General features: G+C 32.6%; 1 protein-coding gene across 1 annotated transcript in view; it reads right to left on the bottom strand.

Annotated features, from left to right (window-relative positions):
- The window catches only part of ttc21b (tetratricopeptide repeat domain 21B), a 52133-nt gene extending 26129 nt beyond the window's left edge, over nt 1-26004 (bottom strand). Inside the window, exons 1-20 of the mRNA XM_073845383.1 lie at nt 25882-26004; nt 24199-24328; nt 23982-24092; nt 22148-22314; nt 20869-20991; nt 19558-19715; nt 17007-17091; nt 16492-16590; nt 14475-14667; nt 12648-12745; nt 11062-11262; nt 10790-10919; nt 9045-9202; nt 8717-8941; nt 7242-7480; nt 5947-6019; nt 3926-4036; nt 2870-3008; nt 2246-2352; nt 490-678 (exon numbers count right to left, since the gene is read on the bottom strand). Coding sequence (XP_073701484.1) covers nt 490-678; nt 2246-2352; nt 2870-3008; nt 3926-4036; nt 5947-6019; nt 7242-7480; nt 8717-8941; nt 9045-9202; nt 10790-10919; nt 11062-11262; nt 12648-12745; nt 14475-14667; nt 16492-16590; nt 17007-17091; nt 19558-19715; nt 20869-20991; nt 22148-22314; nt 23982-24092; nt 24199-24328; nt 25882-25914 — 2769 coding nt within the window. The 5' untranslated portion in view covers nt 25915-26004. The remainder of the gene's footprint in view (nt 1-489; nt 679-2245; nt 2353-2869; nt 3009-3925; nt 4037-5946; nt 6020-7241; nt 7481-8716; nt 8942-9044; nt 9203-10789; nt 10920-11061; nt 11263-12647; nt 12746-14474; nt 14668-16491; nt 16591-17006; nt 17092-19557; nt 19716-20868; nt 20992-22147; nt 22315-23981; nt 24093-24198; nt 24329-25881) is intronic.
- Between the last annotated feature and the right edge of the window lie 1684 nt (nt 26005-27688).

Raw genomic sequence — 27688 nt, forward strand, 5'->3', positions numbered from 1 at the left:
GATCACAGATCATTCGATTTGCGGAATAATTCTGCAACCTGCTCTAAAGTTTCGGTCTAAAACAAAAAAGATTGGCGAACCTGCTTTGAATGTTTTTTTTTTTTTATTGCGTGAAAAGATGTGTGCTTATTGAAAAAATTAAAGACTACATTGACTTTTAATAATTCAAGCTTTTTTCAAGTACCTCTTTAGGAATATGGCTATTTATTTAAGGGTTTTCCAGGCCTTAAATTTCAAGAAGTCAAATTCAGGAACTTCAAGCATCTTGTACAAACCCTGATATGAGATATTTAATATAAGGAAATATACGTTTTTCAAATATGGTCTATGGAGAGAGAGATTGATTTGTGATGGTTTGCAGTTAAATTCAGGCCTGTGTTGCGTTCAGATTCAGCACCACACACATAAACTGACTGACGGCTTCAGGCTCGCCGGACCGTTCCAGCTGCAGAGGAACACACTGGACTCACTGATCCGGCCCACACTGACCTTGCTGTCACTTTCACAGTACACAAGCGCCTCTTTGTAGAACTTGACGGCTCGTTCGTAGCCACGCTGGCTGCTGCAGTGTTTGGCGATTTCGGCGCAGATCTCGGCGGCGAGCTGCTTCTGCGCGGGAACCGAGTCCGGCTGCTCCATCTGAACGCGCTTCAGCACCTTCGCCTGCACATCTCTCGCCTGAGGAGGAAGAACAGTTTCATAATAATTTAAACAATTGCTCTGGGCATGAAATTCAAAAAACAATTCATCCTGGAAATTTTAATTCTGTCAGCATTTTCTCACCCTCCGAAATGTTTAGTAACAAACTAGAAAACATTTGCATACTACATGAAATATAAACTGGGAAATTTAGGAGGTTGTGAATGTAAATTGATCCTGTGAGTTTGAGGTGAGCTCTTGAATGCTTTAGAGGGGTATTACTTAAGCATTATTTATGTACTATTATAGTTTGTATTAATATTTTGAATTAATTAATTTTGTGTTTTTTAATTCGAATTATTGTTTATCATTTATTTGTAATTCTAAATTTATTTTTATTTTTAATATTTATTATATATTTTATATTTATTTGGTTTTAGTTTAAATTTAGTTAGTTTCAGAATAAATCAATCTTAACAACAAATAAATTTTTTAATATAATATAATAAAATATAATTATGCTTAATAATGATCTGCTTAAAATTTTCAAGATAATCAACACATTTTACTCACAGTTCTCATTACCATAAAATGCATAAAATGTAATGAATAAATAAATAAGACTAAAATAAAAAAGATGCACATTTCTAAAAGTCTAAGTTTTCATTTTATTTTTAGTTTACATTTTAATCATTTTGTTTTTCCTGTTTAGTTTTTTTATTTGAATTGCTTTTTCTTTTAATTCTAATTCTTGTTTTTTCTAAATAGCTTCAGTTTATTTTTATTATTAATTTATATTTCTATATTTATTTAGTTTTAGTTAAAATGTTTAGCATGTTTCAGAATAAATAAATCTTAATAAAATATTACATTTTCACTATAAATCTCATTACCATAAGATATAATAAATAAATAATAGTCTAAAATAAAAAATGTTGAAATGTTTTTTATTTAGCTTTTAAATTTCAGTAATTTTAATACTTAAACTTATTACTTATTTAAATTACTTCCAAAGACAACATTTCTAAATGTTCTTAAGTTTTTTACATTTTTTGTTTTATTTTTAGTTTACATTTTAGCAATTCTAATTCTTGTTTTTTTTATTTATTTCAAATTCTAAATAGCTTCAATTTATTTTTATATTTATTTTATATTTAATTAGTTTTAGTTTAAATTTTTTAATTTAATATTTAAATTAAAATATAGAATATAAAAATAGAATAAATAAATCTTAATAAAATATTACATTTTCAATATAAAAATATAATAATATAGTATAATACAATAATCTGCTTAAATTTTTTCATGACAATTAACACATTTTTAAGTTCTCAAGTTCTCATTACCATAAAATGTAATCAATCAATCAATAAATAATAATAATAAACTAAAATAAAAAAATTAAATTGGTGTACAAGATGTTTTAATGTATTTTTTTTTTTTCAGTTTTTGTTTTAGCAATTTTAGTACTTAATTATTTAGGTTACTTGCAAAGACAACATTTCTAGAAGTTTTTGAATCTAATTTTAATCATATTTATTTCAGATTTATTCATGGTTTTAGTACAATAACAGCATTGTTTCAGAGAAAAATACACTGAACTCACTCTCTGCAAGGACAGAAGCGCTTCATCATTTTTATTGACTTTGCTCTGGACTTTGGCGAGAAGCACAAGATAGCGACAGTCTTCGGTAAGAAGCAGCAGCTCATTCACTAAAACAAATAAAGACAGAAAGATGCAACTGATCACACTTGAAGAAAAGCAACTGCACTGTGTACTACACAATTATTTTTTAATTACATTCATTTGAACCATTTTCAAACCACTTTCAAACATCAATCGAAAGTGCACACCCATGTTCTTCCAAGACACACCCAAAGGACAATCTGACAATCCTCAATTAATTTGTCACGTAACAGGGTGTCGAATACACGCCCGGAACATATAACTAAGTATTTCCAAGGTGTAGCAAATAAAGTATAAAATTAAAAATACCCAGCAGACATGCAATATTCCTCTTTACTGTTTGAACACACTTTATCCTTTTATCAGACTTAAAAACATCTGTGTTTGATGACGGACAAAATCTAAACAAGCTCAAATCTCTACTAATCTTTTGGAAACAGCACTTAAGCTCAATTTAAACGAAGCACTAACTTTGTTTAGGAATGATTGAAGTGAGATGTTGCCATTTCATAATAACTTCATAATTTCTTAGTGGTTTCTCACCAGGATCATGTGTGAGAGCCTCTTGCAGGACTTTTTCACAGCGTTCGTACTGCCTGAGCTTCATGAGCAGGTCAGCCAAGTCATAACGCAGGAAATTCTGCTGCCCGCTCTTCAGCGCCGCCTCATAATAGTTAATTGCCTGGGAAAAGTTACATAGAGGAACATCAGAAAACTACATTTTTAAAAGAGGAGGTAGAAAATGCCTTAGCCACAGAAGTTAGTTTTACTCTTACAGACGATCATCAAATAAGAGCTGTTTTTACATTTAAAAACTGGAATACATCTCTCAAAATTAGCTTCTTGAAAAACCCACAATCTTCAGGTTTAAAGGGGTCCTATTATGCTCTTTTACAAAGTCTTTTTTTTTTTGGGGGGGGGGGGGGGGGATACATAATATTATCATTATTGTGCTAATTTATTTAATTAATTACATGCCCGAAAACAGATCCAGCATAAGGCTAGTGAAGCTAGCTACCCTGTATGATGACTAAATTTCTTATCACACATGTGTGCACGGCGGCAACTGATGATCGTCACTCTAGTCAATGCTTGTGTTTACATCAGCATGTGCTTCGACCCTCTATACTGCACACATCAACGGCGCGGCTTCAGCACGGCTACCAGAGCAGTTTGCAGACACTTTAATCACTGCTTGTGTTTATACAAGCCATCCTGCTGCTTGCTGAAGCATCCCAGAAGCGGTTGTCCATGCTACATTGCTAAAGTTAGGTTAATCCCCCCACCTCGTCCCTCCCCCGCAACGATTCGAATTTCTGTAGGCAGGATTTATTTGAATGATATTCTAATGGACTGCGCCGTGACATCATAGCATCTGGAAAACAAACGCTGTAGTCCAAAGGAGCCGTTCGTTGTAGTTCTTGAAAAGGGATTTTTAAAAAACTAAATATCTCCCTTTGGAGTGGACTTTGAGATTTGTAACTTTGTAGATGTTTTTTATGCCCAAACATACACACCACACACTGGCTAAAATTCAAAAAGTGAAAAAGCACAATAGGACCCCTTTAAGAGAGATATTACTGACTCTACTTCACTTACCTTTACATAGTTGTGGGTCTTGACTAGTGCTTTTCCAATCTTACTGGCCACAGCTCCATCTTTGGGGTTTTTCTTCAGGGCTTGTTCATAGACTTCAATGGCCAGCTCTGGCTGTCAGCAGAGAACATTATTTTCATACACAAGCACCAATGTAATGATACATTTTTATATGTATAAAAATGTGGCCATCTGAAAGTGAAGTTGTCATTAGACATGATAGATAAAATGTATAGGTGAATCTCATGAAAAACAAACACACATATGTGACCCTGGACCACAAAACCAGTCATAAGGTCAAATTTTACAAAACTGAGATATATACATCATATGAAAGCTCAATAAATAAGCTTTCTATTGATGTATGGTTTGTTAGGATAGGACAATATTTGGCCGAGATACATCTATTTGAAAATCTGGAATCTGAGGGTGCAAAAAAATCGAAATACTGAGAAAATCACCTTTAAAGTTCTTCAAATTAAGTTCTTAACAATGCATATTACTAATCAAAAATTACATTTTGATATATTTATAGTAGGAATTTTACAAAAAATCTTCATGGAACATGATCTTTACTTAATTTCCTAATGATTTTTGGCATAAAAGAAAAATCAATAATTTTGACCCATACAATGTATTTTTGGCTATTGCTACAAACATACCCGAGCGACTTAAGACTGGTTTTGTGGTCCAGGGTCACATATATACACTGCTGTTCAAAAGTTTGGCATCAGTAAGATTTTAAATGTTTTTTAAATAAGTTTCTTATGCTCACCATGGCTGCATTTATTTGATCAAAAATACAAAAAAATAGCAATATTGTAAAATATTTTTGCAATTTAAAATGTTTTTATTTTATTTTAATTTTTGGTGTTTTATTTAAATTTAATTTATTTCTGTGATGCAAAGCAGAATTTTCATCAGCCATTACTCCAGTCTTCAGTGTCACATGATCCTTCACAAATTATTCTAATATGCTGATTTATTATCAATGTTGGAAACAGTTGTTCTGCTTATTATTTTGTTTTTGGAAACTGTGATACTTTTTTTCAAGATTTTTTCAGGAAAGAAATGCATATATTCAAAACAGAAATATTTTTACTATTCTTTACTATTACTTTTGATCAATTTAACACATTCTTGCTGAATATAAGTATTAATTTCTTTCAAACAAAGTAAAAAAAAACAAAGACTGACACTAAAAATAGTTAAAATAGATTTCTATTTTAAATAAATGCTGTTCTTTGTAATGTTTCATTCATCAAAGAATCCTGAAAAAAGCATCACAGGTTCCAAAAAAATATTAAGGAGCACAAATGTTTCCAACATTGATAATAAATCAACATTGCATCACAGGAATACATTTTATTTTAAAGAAAATTAAAATGGAAAACCACTATTTTAAATTGCAATAATATTTCACAATGTTGCAGTTTTGTTTTGTATTTTTAATCAAATAAACAGCCTTGATGAGCAGAAAAGACTTTTTTTAAAAACATACAAAAGTCTTACTGATCACAAAAACAAACGGCAGTGTATATATTCTAAAAAAAAACAAGAAAATATTTCTAAAATATATAATTTGCTTAAATATTTTCATAATTAAACACATTTTTCCTTCTAGTTCTCATTACCATAATACAAATAAATAAAGAAAAAAGAAAGAAAGAAAGAAAGAATTATTTAATTTAAATAAATAGTATTTTACACAATTATTACAGTATTTGCTGTATTGCCTTTAAACTGCTAATTTTAATAACAAAAAAGTAAAAATTAAAGTGGAAATTATTTTTTGTAATACTGAATAGTAATGATAAAAATGTAAAAAAAAAAAAATTTCAATGACTTTTCCAGTCAGATAAGGATTTACTTTTTACACTATGTAGTAAATATTTGTGTGGGAATAGAGGCAGACATAAATAAAAAAGCAAGGCATATTTGAGTTTCTAAACAAAGATCTGTGCTAACCGTGAGATTCAAACACAAATGTAAACATTAGAGTAAACAACTAGAATCTCTCCCACCTCCTGAATGTTCATGTAGGCATCTCCGAGTAAGAGGAAGGTATGAGGGTTTGGCAATTTGTCCACCAAATCCCTGATGAGAACATAGAGACATTAATGCTCTAAATGAATAAGTGTGAACATTGTTTGCACAGGTGTATCAGAGCTTGTGTTAAAGCTTGTCAACACATGTAAATAACTAACTAGAGCTGCAGGGTTACACACCTAAATAGGGTATTTAAACACATGAATACAAATGATTAAAGTACAGGTTCAGCATTCCATTCATATATAGAGTCAAAGTCAAACGTTTATATACACTTGATTCTTAATACTGTGTTGTTACCTGAATGATCCACGGCTGTGTTTTTTTGTTTAGTGATAGTTGTTCACGAGTCCCTTGTTTGTCCTGAACAGTTAAACGGCCTGCTGTTCTTCCGAAAAAATCCTACAGTTCATACAGATTCTTCAGTTTCTCAGCATTTTTGTGTATTTGAACCCATTCCAAAAATGACTGCATGATTTTGAAATCCATCTTTTCACACTGAGGGCAACCGAGGGACTCATATGCAACTATTACAGAAGGTTCAAACACTCACTGATGCTCCAGAAGGAAACACAATGCATTAAGAGCCAGGGGTGAAAACTTTTGAACAGTATGAAGATATACATTTTTCTTATTTTGCCTAAATATATATTTTTTCATTTAGTAGCTACAGAATATACTTAGATGTTTCTCATAAGACAAAATAAGTTAAATTTACCCTTATCTTTAAAGGGTTAACCTTCTTTAATAGTTGCATAATAGTCTCTCAGTTGTCCACAGTGTGAAAAAATAAATCTCAAAATCATACAGTCATTGAGTTCAAATACACAGAAATGCTGAAAAACCAAAGAATTTGAGGGATTTTTCTGGAGAACAGTGGGCGGTTCAACTGTTCAGGACAAACAAGAGACTCATGAACAACTATCACTGAACAAAAAAATCAGGTGTGGATCATTCAGGTAACAACACAGTATTAAGAATCAACTGTATGTACATTTTTAAACAGGGTCATTTTTATAAATTCAACTATTATTTTCTCTTGTCAACTATATGTAAATGTCTTTTATGTAAAATATCTTATTCAGATCAGTACTAAATAAAAAATAACATGCATTTTGTATGATCCCTCTTATATATATATATATATATATATATATATATATACACATACACACACACACACACACACACACACACACACACACACACACACACACACATGAATTTACGATATATATATATATATACTTTGACAAATTAAATGCATTACCTATAGCAGCTCACATAAAGCCGTTTCTCTTTCCTGTGGTTCAGGTAGATGTCTGCCATTTTTTCTTTGGCCTGTATATAGTAAGGCTGCTCAGGTGTGATGTTTCTGAGCATGCTCAGTGCCAGCTCCGTATCTCCTCGCATTAGAGCAAGGTCTGCATTGGCGATAGTGACTCGAAGCTCCTCTGGAGTGCCCGTAAACTCATTTATGGCATCCTGCATCACTTTAGCTGCCTCGTGCTGGAAATCAGAACAACTTTTAAGCCCCAAACCGAAGCACTAACAAAATAACAATTATATTACTACACAGGGTTCGTACAGATACTGTAAAATTACATTCCAGAACTTTTCAAGCACTACTTTTTGGATTTATAAGGACTTCAGAGATCTTACTTATCGAACAATGTCTTCTATTTCCAATTCTAAAAAAAGATAAATAGATTAAACAAAAATATACTAATAAAAAAATAATTTTGCAATGCAATAGTTTAATCTGAAAATGAATCCCACTTTTATTTTGATCTGTTTTTTTGCTTGTGAATTGCTTGAAATGAATGATCAAAGTCATGAGTTTGAATCAATTGGAGCAGTTCCAGTGTAAGTGACTCAATTAATTTGGTTCATCTGTTCTTCTTTTCGCATCTTTAGCCATGCTTACATGACACTGTCAGTACTTCTCCTTGCTTAGCTCGTTAGTTTTCAGACATTAACTAAAATAAGCAAAAAAGGTATGATGTTTTTAAATTTGCATGAATTTTGTGTGACAAAATCAAACACTTATTTCATATATCCATTGTCTTTTAATAATTCAAGCACTTTTTAAGCACCTCCTTAGGAATGTTGCTATTTTCAAGGGTTTTACAGGCCTTAAATTTCAAGTCAAAGTCAAGCACTTTAAGCATCTTGTACGAACCTTGTGCAGATTTATTAAAGGGGAAGTTCATCTAAAAATGAAAATTTTCTGACATTTCACTCTCAGACCATCCAAGATGTAGATGAGTTTGATTCCTCATGGCAACAGATTTAAAGGAATTTAGCTTTACATTATTTGCTCACCAATGGATCCTCTACAGTGAATGGGTGCCATCAGAATAAAAGTCTAAACACTTAATAAAGCATCACAATAATCCACAAGTAATCCACACCACTCAAGTCTAATGGATTGTTTCTTACAAACATGCAGCTTTTCACTTCACAAGATGTTAACTGGTGAACTGGAGTGGTGTGGATTACTTATAGATTATTGTGATGTTTTTATCAGCTGTTTGGACTCTCATTCTGACGGCACCCATTCACTGCAGAGGATCTATAGGTGAGCAAATCTCCAAATCTGTTCTGATTAAGAAACAATCTCATCTACATCCTGGACGACCAGAGGTTGAGTACATTTTTATTTTGGGGTGAACTATTCATTTAAGGAAATGAAGATATGTAAAAAAAAATAAAAAAAAAACTGTTTTAAAGTTTACCACTAACCTGTTCTCCATTGAGCCACAGAGCCTCAGCTAGTTCCAGGAACACAGATACGCAGTCGGCCGAGCTGAGTTCAACTCTCTTACTCTGTCTTTTGGTTGAAGAGCCTGTTCTCTTCACGGCACACAGATTCATAGCCATCTGTAGCGTCTGAATGGCCTCCTGAAGCTGCCCCATTTTCCTTTGAGCCTGAGCTTTTATCAGGTGATACAGAGGATGCTCACGGATCTGAGCACAAACAAACCACATATTCATTCCCAGTCCTCAGATCAATACATTTAAACTGGTTTCTTACTGCAGTTCAGTATAGATGCCAGTGATGTTGCCTCACCTCAAAGTTGTGGCTAAGGCAGAGTTCCAGAGATTGGGAGGAGAGCTTGAAGTTTCCCTGCATGAGATGAATCTGTGCCATGAGGAGATGGGCATCAGCATGGGCTGGGTTCTGATCCAAACAGTGCTGCAGGCTGCTCTGGGCCGCCTCGACATCTCCTGTAGGAGGACAACATGTGAAGAGAGCACAAACCTGGCTAATTGGATGACTTGGCCAAAAAATACAAGAAGAAAATGAGAAATTATATCTTGCATATTTTTGCATTGTAATTATCTGCATGACAAAGTTTATTTATTTCTTAATTATTTCTTATAAATTTAAAATTTAAAATTTAAAATTTAAATTTTAAATTTAATTTTAAATTTTATATTTAAAATTTAAATTTAAATGTTAAATTTAAATGTTAAATTTAAATTTTAAATTTAAATGTTAAATTTAAATTAACACGGCAGTACAATAAACATTGTATAAAGTACTTTGCGATTTAAACAATATATGATTTTTTTTCCTATTACTGCAATGAGAATTACATTTTTTTATGAGACTCTTGGGGGACAATTGCTTATTTGTCATGAAATAATAATGTCACAATGCAAAGTCACAATCATTTACTTTTTGCAAAATATAGCTTCTTTTTTTACACCACCAGTCTCTTCTGCTCACCAAGCCTGCATTTATTTGATCCAAAGCAGAGTACAATTTTGTAAAATATTTTCACTATTTAAAAAAATGTTTTCTCTTTGAATATATTTTAACATGTAATGTATTTCTTTGATCAAAGCTACATTTTCAGCATCATTACTCCAGTCTTCAGTGTCTCATGATCCTTCAGAAATCATTTTAATATGCATATTTTAATATTTGCTGTTATTATTGCTGGTATAATTTTTATGTTATTATTCTCAATATTTAAAACAGTTGAGAACATTTTTTTTATGATTCTTTGATGAATAAAAAGATCCAAAGATCAGCATTTATCTAAAATAAAAAGCTATTGTAACATTATACACTATATCATTCAAAAGCTTGGAGTCAGTATATTTAAAAAAAAAAAAAAAAAAAAAAAAAAAAAATATATATATATATATATATATATATATATATAAATTAATACTTTTTTAAAGCAAGGATGCTTTAAATTGCTCAAAAGTGATGATAAAGACATTTATAATGTTACAAAAGATTTCTATTTCAAATAAATGCTGTTCTTCTGAACTTTCTAGTCATCAAAGAACGCTGAAAAATCAGAAATCAGATCAGAATTTCTCAGATCAAATGATTTCTAAAGGACCATGAGTAATGATGCTAAAAATTCAGCTTAGAAATTTAGAAATCACAGGAATAAATTACATTTTAAAATATATTCAAATAGAAATCAACTATTTTAAATAGTAAAAAGCAGTGTTATTAAACAGTAGTTAGCTAAAACTTAAACTAAAAGCATTAAAAATCGTGTCACTAAAAATAAAATGAACGTTAACTGAAATAAAATCAAATAAGCAGAATTAAAATAGAAAATAAAAATTTAGGAAAAAAATGTAAATAATAAAAAATACAAACATATATACTGAAAATACTTCATACTAAAACCCTATCTAAATATATATATATATATATATATATATATATATATATACAGTATGAAACTAAAATAGTATCTCAATGATACTGAAAGTTCCATAAGAGATTTACCCCATCCAACAATGTTATGACGTTTGATTTCAGAAAATAAGATATGCACACACCTGACTGAAATCGCACTTTAGCCATTAGAAAGATGGCCTGCAGCAGTCCGGGCACTACTTTGATCACTGTGTCCAGCACAGATGCGCAGTGCTGCAGCTGAGGAGCAGGAGGCTGACCTGGAGCTGGAACCTACAGCGGGAACAACAAGAGCCAATCCACTACAGGAGCAATTTTCATCAAGACAGACTCAGAATCAAAACTGGACAAATGACAGTTTCTAGAATGCTGTTAGGCAGCATCTAGTGTGTTGTGATTGTTTGTGAGAGAAGACCTTGGCAGGAGACAGTGCCAGGTATTCCTTGGCGATCTCGAGCAGGAAGTCAGGGTTGAGCCTCTCAAAGTACTCGACACTGAGAGGCAAACCCTGCAGGGCGGAAAAGTGTGTGTCCACTGTGTCGTTTAACAGATTGGTCGCCTCCTCTGGGGACTGACGCTTTTTCACAGCCAGCAGTGCCCGCAGATACAACAGCTCCTAACACACACAAACACACAGGTTAAGCAAACCTTAAAGATGATGTTTATCATGTGCAAATTAATCTGTTCACTAATGTTGGAAAGTTTCATTCCTCAGGCAAAGCTCAAATAAAAAAGACAGTTTTGTTTTTGTTATGTGTCTGTTTATCTATAAATGCAACGTGGCAGCTGCTTTTTGGTAAGCAGATGTGCGTGTTTGTTTAAGTGTGTGCTAAACCGCCCAGACGAGAGTCTCGGTTTGTGTAAACAGACCCTGTTACATACTGTGGACGACTCAATGGGTAAACACAGCGTAAGTGGATTAATAAACCAGGTCACTGTTGAATCTAAATCAAAAGATAGATATTATTTTACAAAAATGCTTTTCTTTATCTTTTACTCAATTCTGTGGAAATATTCTGGAAAGAGTCTTTATTAAACATTGCTCAATAGATCAAATGCTTTTTTTTTCAAAGTAATCTGAAATAAAAAGCTTTTGTAACAGTCAGTATACTTTTTTGGGGGAAATAAATTATAGAAATCAATACTTTTATTTAGCAGGGATGCTTTAAATTGATCAAAAGTGATGATAAAGACATTTATAATGATACAAAAGATTTCTATTTCAGACAAATGCTGTTCTTCTGAACTTTCTATTCATCAAAATATATAATAATAATAATAATAATAATGTGAGCAGTAAATCAGAATATTAGAATGATTTCCGAAGGACTATGTGATTGATAATAATGTACATAATAATAAATAATAAAGTAATAATGTTAAAAATTCAGCTTTGAAATCACAGGAATAAATTACATTTTAAAATATATTTGAATAGAAAACAGTTGTTTTAAATAGTAAAAATATTCCTAAATTTTACAGTGGTTGCTGTACTTTGGATTAAAAAAAATGCAGGCTTGGTGAGCAGAAGCATTAAAAACATTAAAAACATTAAAAATCTTGAAAACTTTTGACTGGTAGTGTGCCTGGAAGCTATTATGCGTTAACTGAAATAAACATAATTAAAATTCTTATTTTCATTTACGTAGTTTAACTTTATGTACTAAAACTGAAATAAAAATTACTAAAAACTATATAGACATATAGATAAATTAAAAAAAACAATTAAAACTCATATTTCACTTCATAATAAAACTCTTATCTAAAATTTAAATATAAATTTAAAAGAAATAAATATAATATATATAATAATACATTAAAATGTATATATATACAGTGTGTATATATATATATATTTCAAAAATATATACATAAATGAACACTTTTTTTATCTTTTACTTAATTCTGTGGAAATATTCCGGAAAGAGTATCTGAAACATTGTTTGAGAGCTCACATGTTTTTTAAAGTAATATAATAAGTCATTTAAAATGGTTTCTCACTCCTGATTTGCCAATGGACTGCTGGATCTCTGTTAGAAACTCCAGCTGCTGTTCTGCATCCTCTATATGTCCCTCCATCAGCTGACATCTGATGATACCTGCACAAACACAGCAATACACAAACAACAAACAAACAAAAAAAACAAACAAACACTGATTTAATGCTCTTTTTAATAATGCATTTAAAACATTATAAAAATACATCAGGCATCCCAGACAGTGTTATTTTAGCATCATTTACTTTTGAGCAGCCGCTCGAAAGCTCTAGGGGAGGGGCGGTACCGCTGGTGCCATGACCAGGTGCTTAAGGTTTTGGCGGACTCAGTCTGCACAGCGATCCAGCACAGTAAGACACAGGCAGCCCCCAAACAAACGACCACCTTCATTAGAGCTGGGCAGAAGGAACAACACCAACGGCCTAGGCCTACAGGGGGGCTTCTCTCCACCGCTCGTGATTGGCAGCTTCAAGTAGACATAGGAAGACAGCTCAAATTCCCAGGCAACATCACAGCCACTTCTCTCCGCCCAGATATGGTGCTAAAATCTGAGTTTACTAAGCAAGTGGTCATTTTGGAACTGACAGTCCCCTGGGAAGACCGTATTGAAGAGGCCCACGAGCGGAAGAGGGTTAAGTACGCAGAGCTCAGCTCGGAGTGCCGGAACAACAGGTGGAAAATCCGCTGTGAGCCAGTTGATGTCGGGTGCCGAGGCCTCGCAGGCCACTCACTGCTGCGAACCCTCAAACTCCTTAGAGTGAGAGGACTGCTATTGAGAAAAGCCACCAGAAACAGAGAGGGCCTCGCAGTGGCTGTGGATCCTCAGGGGGGATCCCTGGGGCGACAGGCCACTTGGACACAAGCCGGGGACTGAGCACCCTCGGCAGGGTCGCCCAGGTGAGGGTGTATGTAGATTAAAGACCCGAAACACCCTATGACCCCTGGTTCTTCACTGATGACGTGTCCAAGTAGCACCAGAAGGTGTATTCAAATCCACTTACTAAAATGGTTTTAAGTCAGTCATTTCTATCTTTTTCTGTAGTGTGTCAGTAGGAATATCAGTTTACATTTTTAAACATTCATTTTGCCATTAATTGTAATAGTCCAGTGAGATTTTTGTTTGCACAAGGAGTCTGACAACAGCCAGTGCTCCACACAGAGATCTGATCTCATCATCATCCAGTCTGTCTGGAATGACATGAAGAAACACAACAAACTGAGCCAGACTAAATCCAGATGAACTGTGACAACATCTCCAAGATGCTTCAAGAAACCTACCTGCAAAGCTACTGTACTGTTGAAAGTTTTAGGCACTAATGTCATAAACTGATTTTCTTTATCAACCAAAATAAATTAACATGTGGTGTGATCCTTTGCTTTCAAAGCAGCTTTTGCCCTAGGTGCACTTGCATATAGTTTTTCAGGTAGTAGGTTTGCAGGCGTTTCTCTTGAAGCATCTTGGAGACATTGCCACAGTTTTTCTGAAATTATACACAGAGGCACTGTCATGTTAGTATAGAAAAGGGTCCTGCCCAAACATTAAGGTTTGTACACATGGAAATAACTGAAGTAGTCAAACCAGTTCTTTAGAAGGGGGTGTCCCAATACTTTTGCCAATATAGTGTATCTGATGGTAGGAAATTTACAAAATATCTTTATGGAATGTGATCTTTACTTAACTATCATAATGATTTTTGGCATAAAAGAAAAATTGATCATTTTGACCCATGTATTTTTGGCTATTGTAACTTAAGACTTAACTTTAAATGTGACTCACCATCATAATTTATTTGACAAGCACTCTTTTCTTTGGCTTTCAAACTGCTCTCACCTATCAAAGCGGAGACGCTGCTCTCATCGAGAGTCATTGCTGTCTTGTACCATTTCATGGCTTCTTTCACCCTGCCCAGCAGAACCAGTTGGTAGCCCATCTCTGTGGCCAGCTCAGAGTCGCTCGAGGCCTGTGCAAACGCCCGCTCCACCATCCTGTGAGTGTGCTGAAGGACCTTCTCTGCTCTTCCACACTGTAGAGTGATCAGATATTCACATTATCTACAGTATCTCACAAAAATGAGTACACCCTCACATTTCAGCAACCATTTTAGTATATCTTCTCAAGGGACGATACTATAGAAATGAAACTAGGATATATCTTAGAGCAGTAATATATTTAGAGTAATATAGTAAAATATATATAGTAATATATATAGAGTGTGCAGCTTGAATAGCAATATATATTTATTGTCTCCTGAAAATTACTCAAAATACAGCCATTATTGTCAAAAACAAAAGTGAGTGCACCCTAAGTGAACTTGTCTAAAGTGCCAATATATTGTGTTAGCACCATTGTTATCTGGCACTGCCTTAATCATCCTGGGCATGGAATTGACCAGAGATGCAGAGGTTGCTGCTGTGATCCTCTTCCATTCCTCACAGAGCTGCTGGACGTTAGACACATGGTGCTTCTCCATCTTATGCTTGAGGATGCCCCATGGGTTCAAGTCTGGAGACATACTTGGCCACCCCTTCATCTTCAGCTTCCTCAGCAAGGCAATTGTCATCTTGGTGGTGTGTTTGGGATCGTTATCATGTTGGAAAATTGCCATTTGGCCTAGTTGGAGGGAAGGCATCATGTTCTGCTTCAGAATGTACAGTACATAATGGAATCCATGTTTCCCTCAATGAACTGCAGCTCCCCAGTACCAGCAGCACTCAAGCAGCCCCAGACCATGATGCTACCACCACCATGCTTGACTGTAGACCTCACCAGGGCATTGCCACACATGCTGGACACCATCTGAGCCAAACAAGTTTATCTTAGATTCTCATCAGACCACAGGACATGGTCCCAGTAATTCATGCTCTTGGACAGGTTGTCTTCAGCAAACTGTTCGCGGGCTTTCCTGTGAGCCAGCTTCAGATGAGGCTTCCTTCTGGGGCGACACCTATGCAAACCGACTTGTTGCAGTGTGCGGCGTATGGTCTGAGCACCGACAAGCTGACCTTCTACTACTTCTGGAACCTTTAAAGCAATGCTGCCAGCACTCATGCATCTGTTTTTTGAAGCCAGGTTCTGCACCTGACACACAGAACGAGTGCTCAACTTCGTTGATCGACCCTTGCAAGGCCTGTTCTGAATGGAACCCATCTTGGAAAACCTCTGTATGACCCTGACCACTGTAGTGTAACTCGTTTCAGGGTGTTACTAAACCTTTAAAAGTTTTGGCCATCTTTGTGGAAAGCAACAATTGTAATTCTGAAATCCTCAGAGAGTTCTTTGGCATGAGATACCATGTTGAACATCCAGTGGTCAGTATGAGAGAATTGAACTTAAAACACCTAACTTTAAGTGTTCTAATATAAGATACACAACTTTGTATGGTCCTGTCAAGCAGACAAAAATATAAACAAGATGTGCATTTGCACAGTTAAACAACATACTGCTGTTATCACTTTTGTTGCCAGCTATTTTGACAATAATAGCTGTATGTTGAGTAATTTTCAGAGGACAGTAAATTTATACTGCTATACAAGCTGCACATTGACTACTCTAAAATATATCCAAGTTTCATTTCTATAGTGTTGTCCATTGAGAAGATATACTAAAATTGTTGCTGAAATCTGAGAGTGTATTCACTTTTGTGAAATACTGTCTCTACAGCATTATTTTATTTATCAAACAACAGCTTATCAAAACACATTATTTCCTGGTAAGTATAGTTTTACTTGTGAACATGTCACGTTTAGATATAACAGCATGTGGAAAATCTGGCTGGTTTGCGAACTACAGGATTGTAATCTTCAAGTTCAAATGAATTGTCAGTTGTGTGTCCATGAATGCGTATTACCACTCGAGTGAATGCTAAAGACATCCTGTAGAAGAGCTCTGGATTGTTTGGTTCTTGAATGTCCAGATTACTGATCAGATTTGATAGTTGATTTACACACTGAAAAAAAAAAGAAATACAATTAATGAATATCACCAAGGCTGCATTTATTTGATCAAAAATACAGTAAAACAGTAATGCTGTGAAATATTTTTATATGCAACTTCTAAAAATGTATTCCTGTGACTAAAGCTGAATTTTCAGCATTATTACTCCAGTCTTCAATATCACATGGTCCTTCAGAAATCAAGATGCTGATTTGCTTAAGAAACCTTTGATTATCACCAATGACTTTAACAATATTAGATCTCTTGAGACAATTTTTGCTAGGTTGAAGTGTAATAACTTGACACAAACTAAATTTAATGCAGTAATCTTGTGACACGCTTTTCATTTGTGATTCACAGACTATCTGACCCCATAATAAATAACATATCTAGTATTTAGTAAACACACATATGTTTGTAATGTCACACCTCTCCAACATCTCCTTCCCTGCAGAGAGAGTGCAGCGCCAGCATCCTCAGAGCCTCCAGGTTATTTTTATCTCGCTGGAGAAGCCTGAAGTTGAAAAGATGAAAGAATGAGGAAATTAAAACCAAAGTGCGTTGATGTGTAACAGATGTTCTGAGACATGCATTTATGTCTTTGCACAAAGCAAACCAAACTTATTATACATTTTTTATATCAATGATAAATAATACTTTATTCTGTGACAAATACCACATTATTAAACTGCTTTGCATGTTTATTTCAGGGACACGTTTTATTAACTCACACACATCATCTACTCTATTTTTTTCCCTGCAATTCTGACTTTATAACTCACAATTTTGAGTTTATATCAAGCAATTCTGAGAACAAAAGTCAGAATTCAGACTTTATATCTTACAATTCTGACTTTATTACTTTAATATTCAAGTTTTTTCTCAAAATTCAGAGACAAAAAACTCAGAATTGCAAGTTTATATCTCATAACTTTCAGAAAAAAAATGAATTGCCAATTTATATCTTGCAATTCTGACTTTATGACTCACAACGGTGAGTTTATATCACTAACTTCCAGGAAAAAAAATTGCGAGTTTATATCTTGCAATTCTGACTTTATAACTCACAATTGCGAATTTATTTCTCAAAATTGGAAGAAAAAAAAAGTCAGAACTGCGAGTTTATATATTTCTATATATAGTTTATAAAATATTACATACTTCTGAGAGGAAAAAATAGACAGTTTATATCTTGCAATTCTGACTTTTTTAAATTGTGAGTTTATTTCTCAAAATTCTGAGAAAAATGTCAGAATTGCAAGTATATATCACATACTGAGAAAAGAAGAACTGGCAGTTTAGTGGCTGACTTTTTTTCCTCAGAATTAGTGTTTGTATCTCGCAATTCTGACTATTTGTCTTGCAATTGCAAGTTTATATTTCCCAATTCTGACTTTTTTTGCAATTCTGACTTTATAACTCACAATTGCGAGTTTATATCACATACTTTTGAAAAAAAAAATATTATATCTTGCAACTCTGCGAGTTTATATATGTTTATATGTCACAATTCTGACTTTATTACTCACATTTGCAAGTTTATTACTCAAAATTTAGAGAAAAAAAAGTCGGAATTGCAAGTTTATATCACATACCTTTGAGAAATTTTTTTTGCCAGTTTATGTCTTGCAATTCTGACTTTCTAACTCACAACTGCGAGTTTATATCATGCAATTCTGACTTTTTTCTTGCAATTGGGAGTTTATATTTTCCAATTCTGACTTTTTTTTCACAATTATGACTTTATAACTCACAATTGCAAGTTTATATCACATACTTTTGAAAAAAAAAAAATAATTATATCTTGCAACTCTGACTTTGTAATTGTATAACTCTTTATTGCGAGTTTATATCACACAATTCTGAGAAGTCAGAATTGCGAGTTTATATGTTTATATGTCACAATTCTGACTTTATTATTCACATTTGCAAGTTTATTTCTCAAAATTTAGAGAAAAAAAGTCAGAATTGCAAGTTTATATCACATACCTTTGAGAAAAAAAAGAATTGTCAATTTCTTGTGAGTATAAATCACATACTTCTGAGAAAAAAAATGTTATGTCATAAAAAAGTTTATGTCTTGCAATTCTGACTTTCTAACTCACAACTGCGAGTTTATATCATGCAATTCTGACTTTATTACTTGCATTTGCAAGTATATTTATCACAATTCTGATTTAAAAGTTGGAACTGTGAGTTTGTATCATGCAATTTTAAAAAAAGGCAGAATAGCAAAAAAAAAAACTCATTGTCAGATGAAATTAAATTAAAATGAATTTTATTATATTGTGTTTTCATATAAAAAAAAAAAAAAACTAAACTTTGATAGCCCTTTTGGTGTTAGAGTATGATTCATTCCCAGGAATCAGTTTAAATGGTCGATTTCAAAGAAGCACAGCAATTATACTATATAGATACTAATACTATTTATTGGTATATTTAGGCTTATAAATTAAAATTAATAAATATTACTCTTTCTTATGTACATTTAGTATAAAACAGTGTATGAAACATGCCATAATTGTTTAAATAAGATTTTTCATGGATTTTGCTTCTTGCAATATAATTATTAATATTTTTGATCTTTATCTGTAATGAAGTTTTAGTTTTTAAATTACAATCACTCTGATGGACAAAATGTCCTTCTTTTAAGCCATTTTAGAGCAAATACTGTACATAAAGTAGCTTGAATAATCACAATCCAGCTCCACCTGAGAGTACTGGTTTTCACACAGACCTTTTGAGGTCTCGCCGTGGAGTTCATACGGCTCTTAGTGATCAGTCTAAAAGGCCGTTCATTCAGTCGCTCACTGGCCCTCATCCAGCAGGGAAAGGGAAACAACGATCTAGTCTTTCTATACAAATCTGTGGAATCACATCTAATTTCCATTTGAAAGTCTTTGAGAGCTTTTAGAGTGCATTTATGTATTTAAAAACCAGAACAACAAATAGCACTTAAACCATTAAATAAAAGCTTTACCTCTGAGCTGCATCTACAGTTTGTTCCCAGTCCTGTAGAGTCAACAGCAGCTTCATCTTCTTGACCAGGGCGGGTAGAAAGGACGGGTAACTCACAATCACCTGGTTGATGGTCTCTAATGCACCAGAATAATTCTGACGAAATTCATAATAATGTACCTGATAGAAAGACACAATCAGAACATTGCAAGACAAATCTTTTTGCAATAGCAAAAAAAAAAAAAAAGCTCTCAAATATGTATTTGTTGTATTGCCTTTGATTTATGCACAATGCAATTTTTATAATATTTTTTTTAATCATCATGAAAATAGTGTAACAATGCAAAAAAAATGTCTCTTACATTTTTTAGAAAAAACTCTCTGAAATATTTACTTTTAGTAGCTTCTGATAAAAAAAGCATTATAACATCACATTTATGATGCAAACCTTTGAAAAATGGGTAACACTTTACAATAAGGTTCCTTAGTTAACATTAGTTAACCACATTAGTTAACATGAACTAATAATGAACTGCACTTATACAGCATTTATTAACCTTTGTTAATGTTAATTTCAACATTTACTAATCCATTATTAAAATTTTGTTAACATTAGTTAACGCAGTGTGAACTAACATGAACAAACAATGAACAATTGTATTTCCGTTAACTAATGTTAATAAAGATTAGTAAATACAGTAACAAATGTATTGCTCATGGTTAGTTCATGTTAGTTAATACATTAACTAATGTTTAACTAATGAACCTTATTGTAAAGTGTTACCGAAAAATGTAATAAAAAATGCACATAAAATGTGCATCTTATTAGTGAACATCAATTAGGACATTTGTGACCCTGGACTACAAAACCGGTCTTAAGTAGCAAGGGTATATTTGTAGAAATAGCCAAAAATACATTGCATAGGTCAAAATTATCGATTTTGTGGTTGATATCATATTTAGTCTTTTTGTAAATACATACAGTGAAGTAGTGAAGATAACCGGAGTAGAAAAGGCGTGCTGACTGGTACAGTATAGTTGCCCGGAAATGACTTAGCTGGCTTGACTAAACTAGGAAGTATTCCGTGCATAAGGTCAATTTTCTCAATATTTTGATTTTTTTGCACCCTCAGATTCTAGATTTTCTTTTTTTTCTTTTTTTTTGTATTTTGGCCAAACCATACATCAATGGAAAGCATATTTATTCAGCTTTCATATGATGCATAAATCTCTATTTTAAAAAATTGACCCTTATGGCTAGTTTTGTGGTCCAAGGTCACATTTCGGTTTGCTAAATGATTAAACCATGATAGAAATAGAGAAATAGAGTTACCTTCCCCATTAAAGCAAAAATGTCGCTTTTCTCCTTCAGGGCCTCGTCAAAATATTTCCCAGACTTCTTTGCATAAGCATCTTTGTTCGATCGCAGATCAATCCAGCCTTTCAGTACAATTCCCTACAAAACAATGATCCCAAATATTAAATAAAGAGCAAAATGCACAGACAAATTGGTCATCATCAGTGTTATTTTAGTAAAACTGAGCTACCTCTACAGTTTTGAATAATATTTTAAAAACAGTTTCTCTGTATTATCTGTTTTCATTCTAGTAATTAACATAGCTTTTATAAATTTGTATTTCAGTTTCAGTATTAGTTTTTTGTCAGTTTAGTACATTAAACTAAGTTATGAATAAAGTTAATAAATGTTACCATTGCAATCTAATCTAATCTATTTTAGACATAAAATATAACATTTTAGATCACAAAGGTAACATATAAATCAGTTAAAGTTCAAGTAACAGAATTTTTATTATTTTTTATGGTTTTAGTATTAGTTAACTATAATAACCCTGAAAGTCAATCCATTTATAGGAGTCATACTATATACTTTCAAACCCTTGAAGTTTGTTTAAATATTAATATAATTTATATCTAAAACAATCATAGTTTAGTTTTCTGTGATCACCATGTACTTAAAAACCAAAACAACAAATATCACTTCAACAAATGAAAAAAAAAATTACTTCTGTTTATTTAATATATGATCCCAAATATTAAGTTAAAAGCTAAATGCACAGAATTTATTTTTATATTAATATTTTGAATTAAGTTTTTATATTTTCAGCTTTCACTTTAATTTTAGTTTGATTTTCAGTAATTATGTTGTTTACATTTTCTATTCATTTTTAGTTTCAGGGTTTGTTTTTTTAGTTTTTACTTTAACACATTAAACTATATAAAGATGGCTGTGATATATTATATCCATACAGTAGACACCCAGTAATATTAGCTATAATAACCCTGATATTCAATACATTCAAAGGAGTCATATCTACTATACTTTCAGATTTCCTGTTTACATAAACATTAATATAATTTATTATTAACTAAAACAATCATTGTTTAGTGCTTTGTGATCACCATGAATGAACAGGCCAAATTTCATTCTTACTGCACAATTTTCTAAATGCTGATTTTTTTTTTTCTTCTACCATAAGACTTATTCTACTGATCATTAAGAGTTGATACAGGAAGGTTGATCGTTCCCCTTCCTATCAAACAAAAGCTGCCTCGGCAGAAATCGAAAGGGTAGATGCATTAGAAAAGTTCACCTCTTTAGAGCCATTGGAGATCTTGATCATTCTGTCCACATACTCTCTGGCTTTGTCACTGCGGCCCAGCAGCCACAGCAGCATGCCAGCATAATACAGAGCTTTGGGACTCGCCGTCTTCCTCTCGTCCTTCACCTTTCCATCCAGCTCCTGGATCACATCACGGTCTACAGACGAGACATGCTTTGTCATTATTATTCACACATTTCATTCCATAAATTACAAACAAATTTAAAGTTTTCATAGTAACTTTTAAAGGGGTCATTAGATGCAAAACTAACTTTTTCCATTTTGTTTGAACATTAATGTGTGTTGTCAGTTTGTGTACACAACCACCCTACAATGATAAAAATCCACCCAGTGGTGTTTTTTAATCTTTAAAAGTAATATCCCCTTTTATAATCAGGTCATTGTCAGCTTCTTGTTGGTGTGACAAAACATGAGCGCTTTACCCTAGACTCACCCTCACTGAGCTGAAACAGTCCGAATACGATCGCCATTGTGTGACTCAGGTGCAGAGAAAGACTCTAATTGAGCGATTGCGCAGAGGACAACGTTACTTTTGGTTTTGAAAGGAAAGTGCTGATGCCGATCAACATATGCGTCTATGTTCATGTGAATCATTTGTGATGCAGCTTCACCCACAGCAGAAGTGAGTAGAAGGGTTTTTTATGCATCTTTGCAAATGGCATTTTTTAATAATGTGCTTGTTGGCAAGTTTTGCAGCTAAACCCGGCTAAATGTGGCTAAAATAAACATTACAGCTCATAATCCCACAGCAGAGAGGGGCGGGGCGAGCAGAGCTCATTTGCATTTAAAGAGCCCATGTAATAAAATGAGCTGATATTTTGCAGAGCTGATTTTGACAAGGTAAAAGGGTGTTTTTTTTCCACTACTATTGAGAATTTTTAACCAAAGTATATTAGAGACTTTTCATTAAGACCCTAAAGAATCATACAAACTTGTGGAAAATGGGCATCCGATGACCCCTTTAAAAATTAGTTAACCGGCAGATCAAGAACAGTCTATATTGAAAACAGTCCAAAACAGTTTTAAACAAATATGTGGGTGGATTTTGATGTGATTTTTTTTTTTTACTGTAAATTATTACGGATTAAGAACTGGTATTTTGGCCAGAAGCAATGCTTTAAAATAAAAACATCTCAAAGATGCATTTGTTTCTTACAAACATGCAGCTTTCACTTCTCAAGATGTTAATTGATGGACTGGAGTGGTGTGGATTATTGTGATGTTTTTATCAGCTGTTTGGACTCATTCTGACGGCACCCATTCACTGCAGAGGATCCATTGGTGAGCAAGTGATGTAATGCTACAGTTGTGGACCACACAACCAGTCATAAGGGTTATTGTTTTTGAATAAAAAAAATAGATAAGCTTTCCATTGATGTATGGTTTGTTAGGATATGATAATATTTGGTCGAGATACAACAATTTGAAAATCTGAAATCTGAGGGTGAAAAAAATCTAAATATTAAGAAAATTGTCTTTAAAGTTGTCCAAATGAAGTTCTTAGCAATGCATATTACTAACCAAAAATAAAGTTTTGATATATTCACGGTAGGAAATTTACAAAATATCTTCATGCAACATAATCTTTATTTAACGTCCTAACGATTTTTGGCAAAAAAAAAAAAAAAAAAAAAAATCAATAATTTTGACCCATACAATGTATTTTTGCTATTTGCTACATATGACTATATGACTAGTTTTGTGGCCCATGGTCACATTTCTCCTAATTCAACTACATATTTTTAGGCAAATATTCATTTTTGGGTGAACTATTCTTTTAAATCAACAGATGCAAAAGATCTACCAGGGTTTGGTCTTTTCTTGTGGGCATAAACCAGAGCCATGAGCACACAGAGGGAAACGTCTCTTCTCTCCTTCAGCTGCTCCAGTTCCTGAATGGCGTCCAACACTTGATCTACAACAATAAAATAACAAAGGGAAAAACTGACGCCAAGGGATTTAGACCATTTCTCAAAATGTCAAATGAAGACAAAGATAGAAAAATTGTGGGTTTTTCTCACCTTGCATGAGGAGTCCATAAGCGTGGAGGAATGTGAAAATTGGATCATGGCTGAATTTCCGTTGAGCTTCACTGGAAACATCTACAACATGACAGGAGTACTTTTCCTGGCAGTAGTACAAGATCAAGGCCTAAAATTGGTTATATATATAAAAAAAAAAAAAAATCAGCAGGGTTAAACGAAAATATTATACGTTTATATAAAAAAGATTTTGTACAGCAAGATTTTTAGTTTTTTATAAAGTCTCTTCTGCTCACCAAGCCAGCATTTATTTGACCCAAAGAACAGCAAAAACAGTAACATTTTGAAATATTTTTACTTTTTTAAATAACTGTTTTCTGTTTGAATATATTTTAAAATGTAATTTATTCTTGTGATTTTAAAAGCAGAATTTACAGCAGAATTCCTCCAGTCTTCAGTGTCACATGATCTTTCAGAAAATGTAAATTAAATTAAACAGAAAACTTTTTTTTTTGGATTGCATTACAATTTTTATTTATTTTATGCTTATTTGACTCACATACAGACAAACCCTTTAAATTTGTCCTATATTTTTGACTTCGAAAACATTCTAATATTCTGATTTGCTGCTCAAAAAACATTTATTATTATTATTATTATGTTGTTGAAAACAGCTGAGTAGATTTTTTCAGGTTTCTTCGATGAATATGAAGTTCAGAAGAACAGTATTTTTCTAAAATAGAAATCTTATAAATGTCTTTATCATTTTTGACAAATAAAAGTATTCTATAATTTCTCATACTGAATCCAAGCTTTTGAATGGTATACTAGAGTGTATAATTGTTACAAAAGCTTTTTATGTCAGATGAATGCTGATCTTTGGCTGTTTCTATTCATCAAAGAATCCTGAAAAAAATTACTCAGCTGTTTTAAATACTGATAATAATTATAATAAATGTTTCTTGAACAGCAAATCTGCATATTAGAATGATTTCTGAAGGATCATGTGACACTGAAGACTGGAGTAATGATGCTGAATATTCAGCTTTGATCACAGAAAGTAAATACATTTTAAAATATATTCAAATAAAAAAAAGTTACTTTAAATAGTAAAATTATTTCACAGCTCTTGCTGTATTTTGGATCAAATAAATGTAGGCTTGGTGAGCAGAAGTCTTCTTTAAAAAACATTAAAAATCTTACTGTTTAAAAACTTTTGAAGGGTAGTGTGTGTGTGTGTGTGTATATATATATATATATATATATATATATATATACAGTTATATATAAAAATCAAATGTGACCATCAAATATGATCATAAGGCTTTTGAGGAACGTTTATTTGTTCATCTCTCAATCTTAACGTATTGCATTGCATTATATGTTTCGAAACTATAGAGCTTTGTATTACAAAACTAAGCATTTCAATTTACTTAAAATGACTAAGACATATTATTGAGAGATATACAACTGATGTTTCTATGCAGTTAATGTAAGCACTCTGCTAAACTGTAATAAAGATCTTATTGATTTACATTACAAGCTCTCAGATTATCATCTAATTTTTTGGCCTTTCTGTTTCTCTTATGTAAGTTTATGTTTAAGAAACATCTCAGAACTAAGTTACATGTAACGTTATTTCCACAAAACGTTGCTCAGCTGCGTTATTATTATTATTATTATTATTATAAGTACTAAGCGATCATTTTGTTCATGACTTACAAGAGCGCACTCCTCATCATCAACCCCCGCCATAATGTCACACACTGCAGCTGTCAAAACAACCCTGAAAACAAACAGAACCGACGATTCTGCAAGGCGAAAGTCTTTCTATCCCCTTCTCGCCATCTTTGATAAGCAGATGAAGCATCATAGTAACCAAACAAACTCCGCTACTTCCGCTTGGAAACCAGGAAGTGACGAGTCAGTGAAACAGTGGCGCACTTCTACGTACTTATCACACGGTGGAGCCATAATCTCATTTATTTTTTGGATTTAGACAATTATTTATAACAAATACATATAAACATACATATAAACTACCAGTCAAAAGTTTTTAATGTTTTTCAAATAAGTCTTTTCTGCTCATCAAGCCTGCATCTGTTTGATCCAAAGTACTGCAAAATCGGTACAATTTTGTATTTACTATTTAAAATAATTGTTTTCTATTTGAATATATTTTAAAATGTAATTTATTCCTGTGATTTCAAAGCTGGACACATGATCCATCCGTAATAATTCTAATATTCTGATTTGCTGTTTAAAAAAAAAATATTATTATTATTATTATTTTTATTATTATTATTATGTTGAAAACAGCTGAGTAGAATTTATTCAGGTGTCTTTGATGAATAGAAAGTTTAGAAAAACATAATTTATTTTAAATAGAAATCTTTTATAACATTATAAATGTCTTTATCATTACTTTTGATCATTTTAAAGCATCCTTGCTAAATAAAAGTAATAATTTCTATATAAAAAAATACTGACTTTAAGCTTTTAGAATGGTATAGTGTATAATGTTACAAAAGCTTTTTATTTCAGATAAATGCTGATCTTTGGAATTTCTATTCATCATGCCATCAACTGTTTTAAATATTGATAATAAAAATAAGAAATGTTTTTTTTTAAGCAGAAAAACAGCATATTAGAATGATTTCTGAAGGATCACGTGACACTGATTTTAAATATATCAAAATAGAAAGCAGCAATTTTAAATAGTAAACATGTTTTCACAATATTACTGCTTTCGCTGATCTTTGGATCAAATAAATGCAGGCTTGGTGAGCAGAAGAGACTTCTTTTGATTGGTAGTGTGTATGATTATTCATATGGCTTTATGTAATTTATGCATAGAATATTATTTAAAAATAACCAAACTGAGTCAACATTTTTCTATGTCTCAGTTGAGAATCTTTATAAAAATAAATATGTTTGTGATTTAAGAATTCAAAGATTATTTTGTAATAATAAATTAGAAACTCCCGGAATATCAGTTATTTTATATATTACTAATTGTATTTATTTATTTTTATTGCACACAATTTGCACTAGATGGCGCAATACTCCTAGCTTTGGTCAAAGAGGTGCGACTCTGCACGAACTTCAGATTTGAACCCCTTTAAATAACGAGTAGTTTAAATGATGAAAGGCAGCTTGTTATTAATACATTATCAAGGAACAAATATCGGTTTTATTTGCTGTTTGCATTTTTAATGTTTAATCGATTCAATTAAACTGTATAGCCTATATGCATTGTCTTTGTGTACCACTGGAGTTTGAATCATACTGTAAGTAGGCCTACTTTAAGGCATATACATCTAATGCAACATCAAAATGCTTTAATGCAACTGAATTTAGGTGAATCCTCTACTGTAACTTTTAAAACTGTGAAGAGGTCAAACATGGTAAAGTATCTTGTATTTTTATGATCAGATTCATAAACATTGAGAGCCAGGAGTTTAAATAAAACTTGGGAAAATCACAAATAAGACATATTCATTAGGTCAAAATAGACCTTTTTCTGGAA

The sequence above is a fragment of the Garra rufa genome, chromosome 8 (assembly GCF_049309525.1).
Source record: "Garra rufa chromosome 8, GarRuf1.0, whole genome shotgun sequence".
NCBI classification, from domain to species: domain Eukaryota; kingdom Metazoa; phylum Chordata; class Actinopteri; order Cypriniformes; family Cyprinidae; genus Garra; species Garra rufa.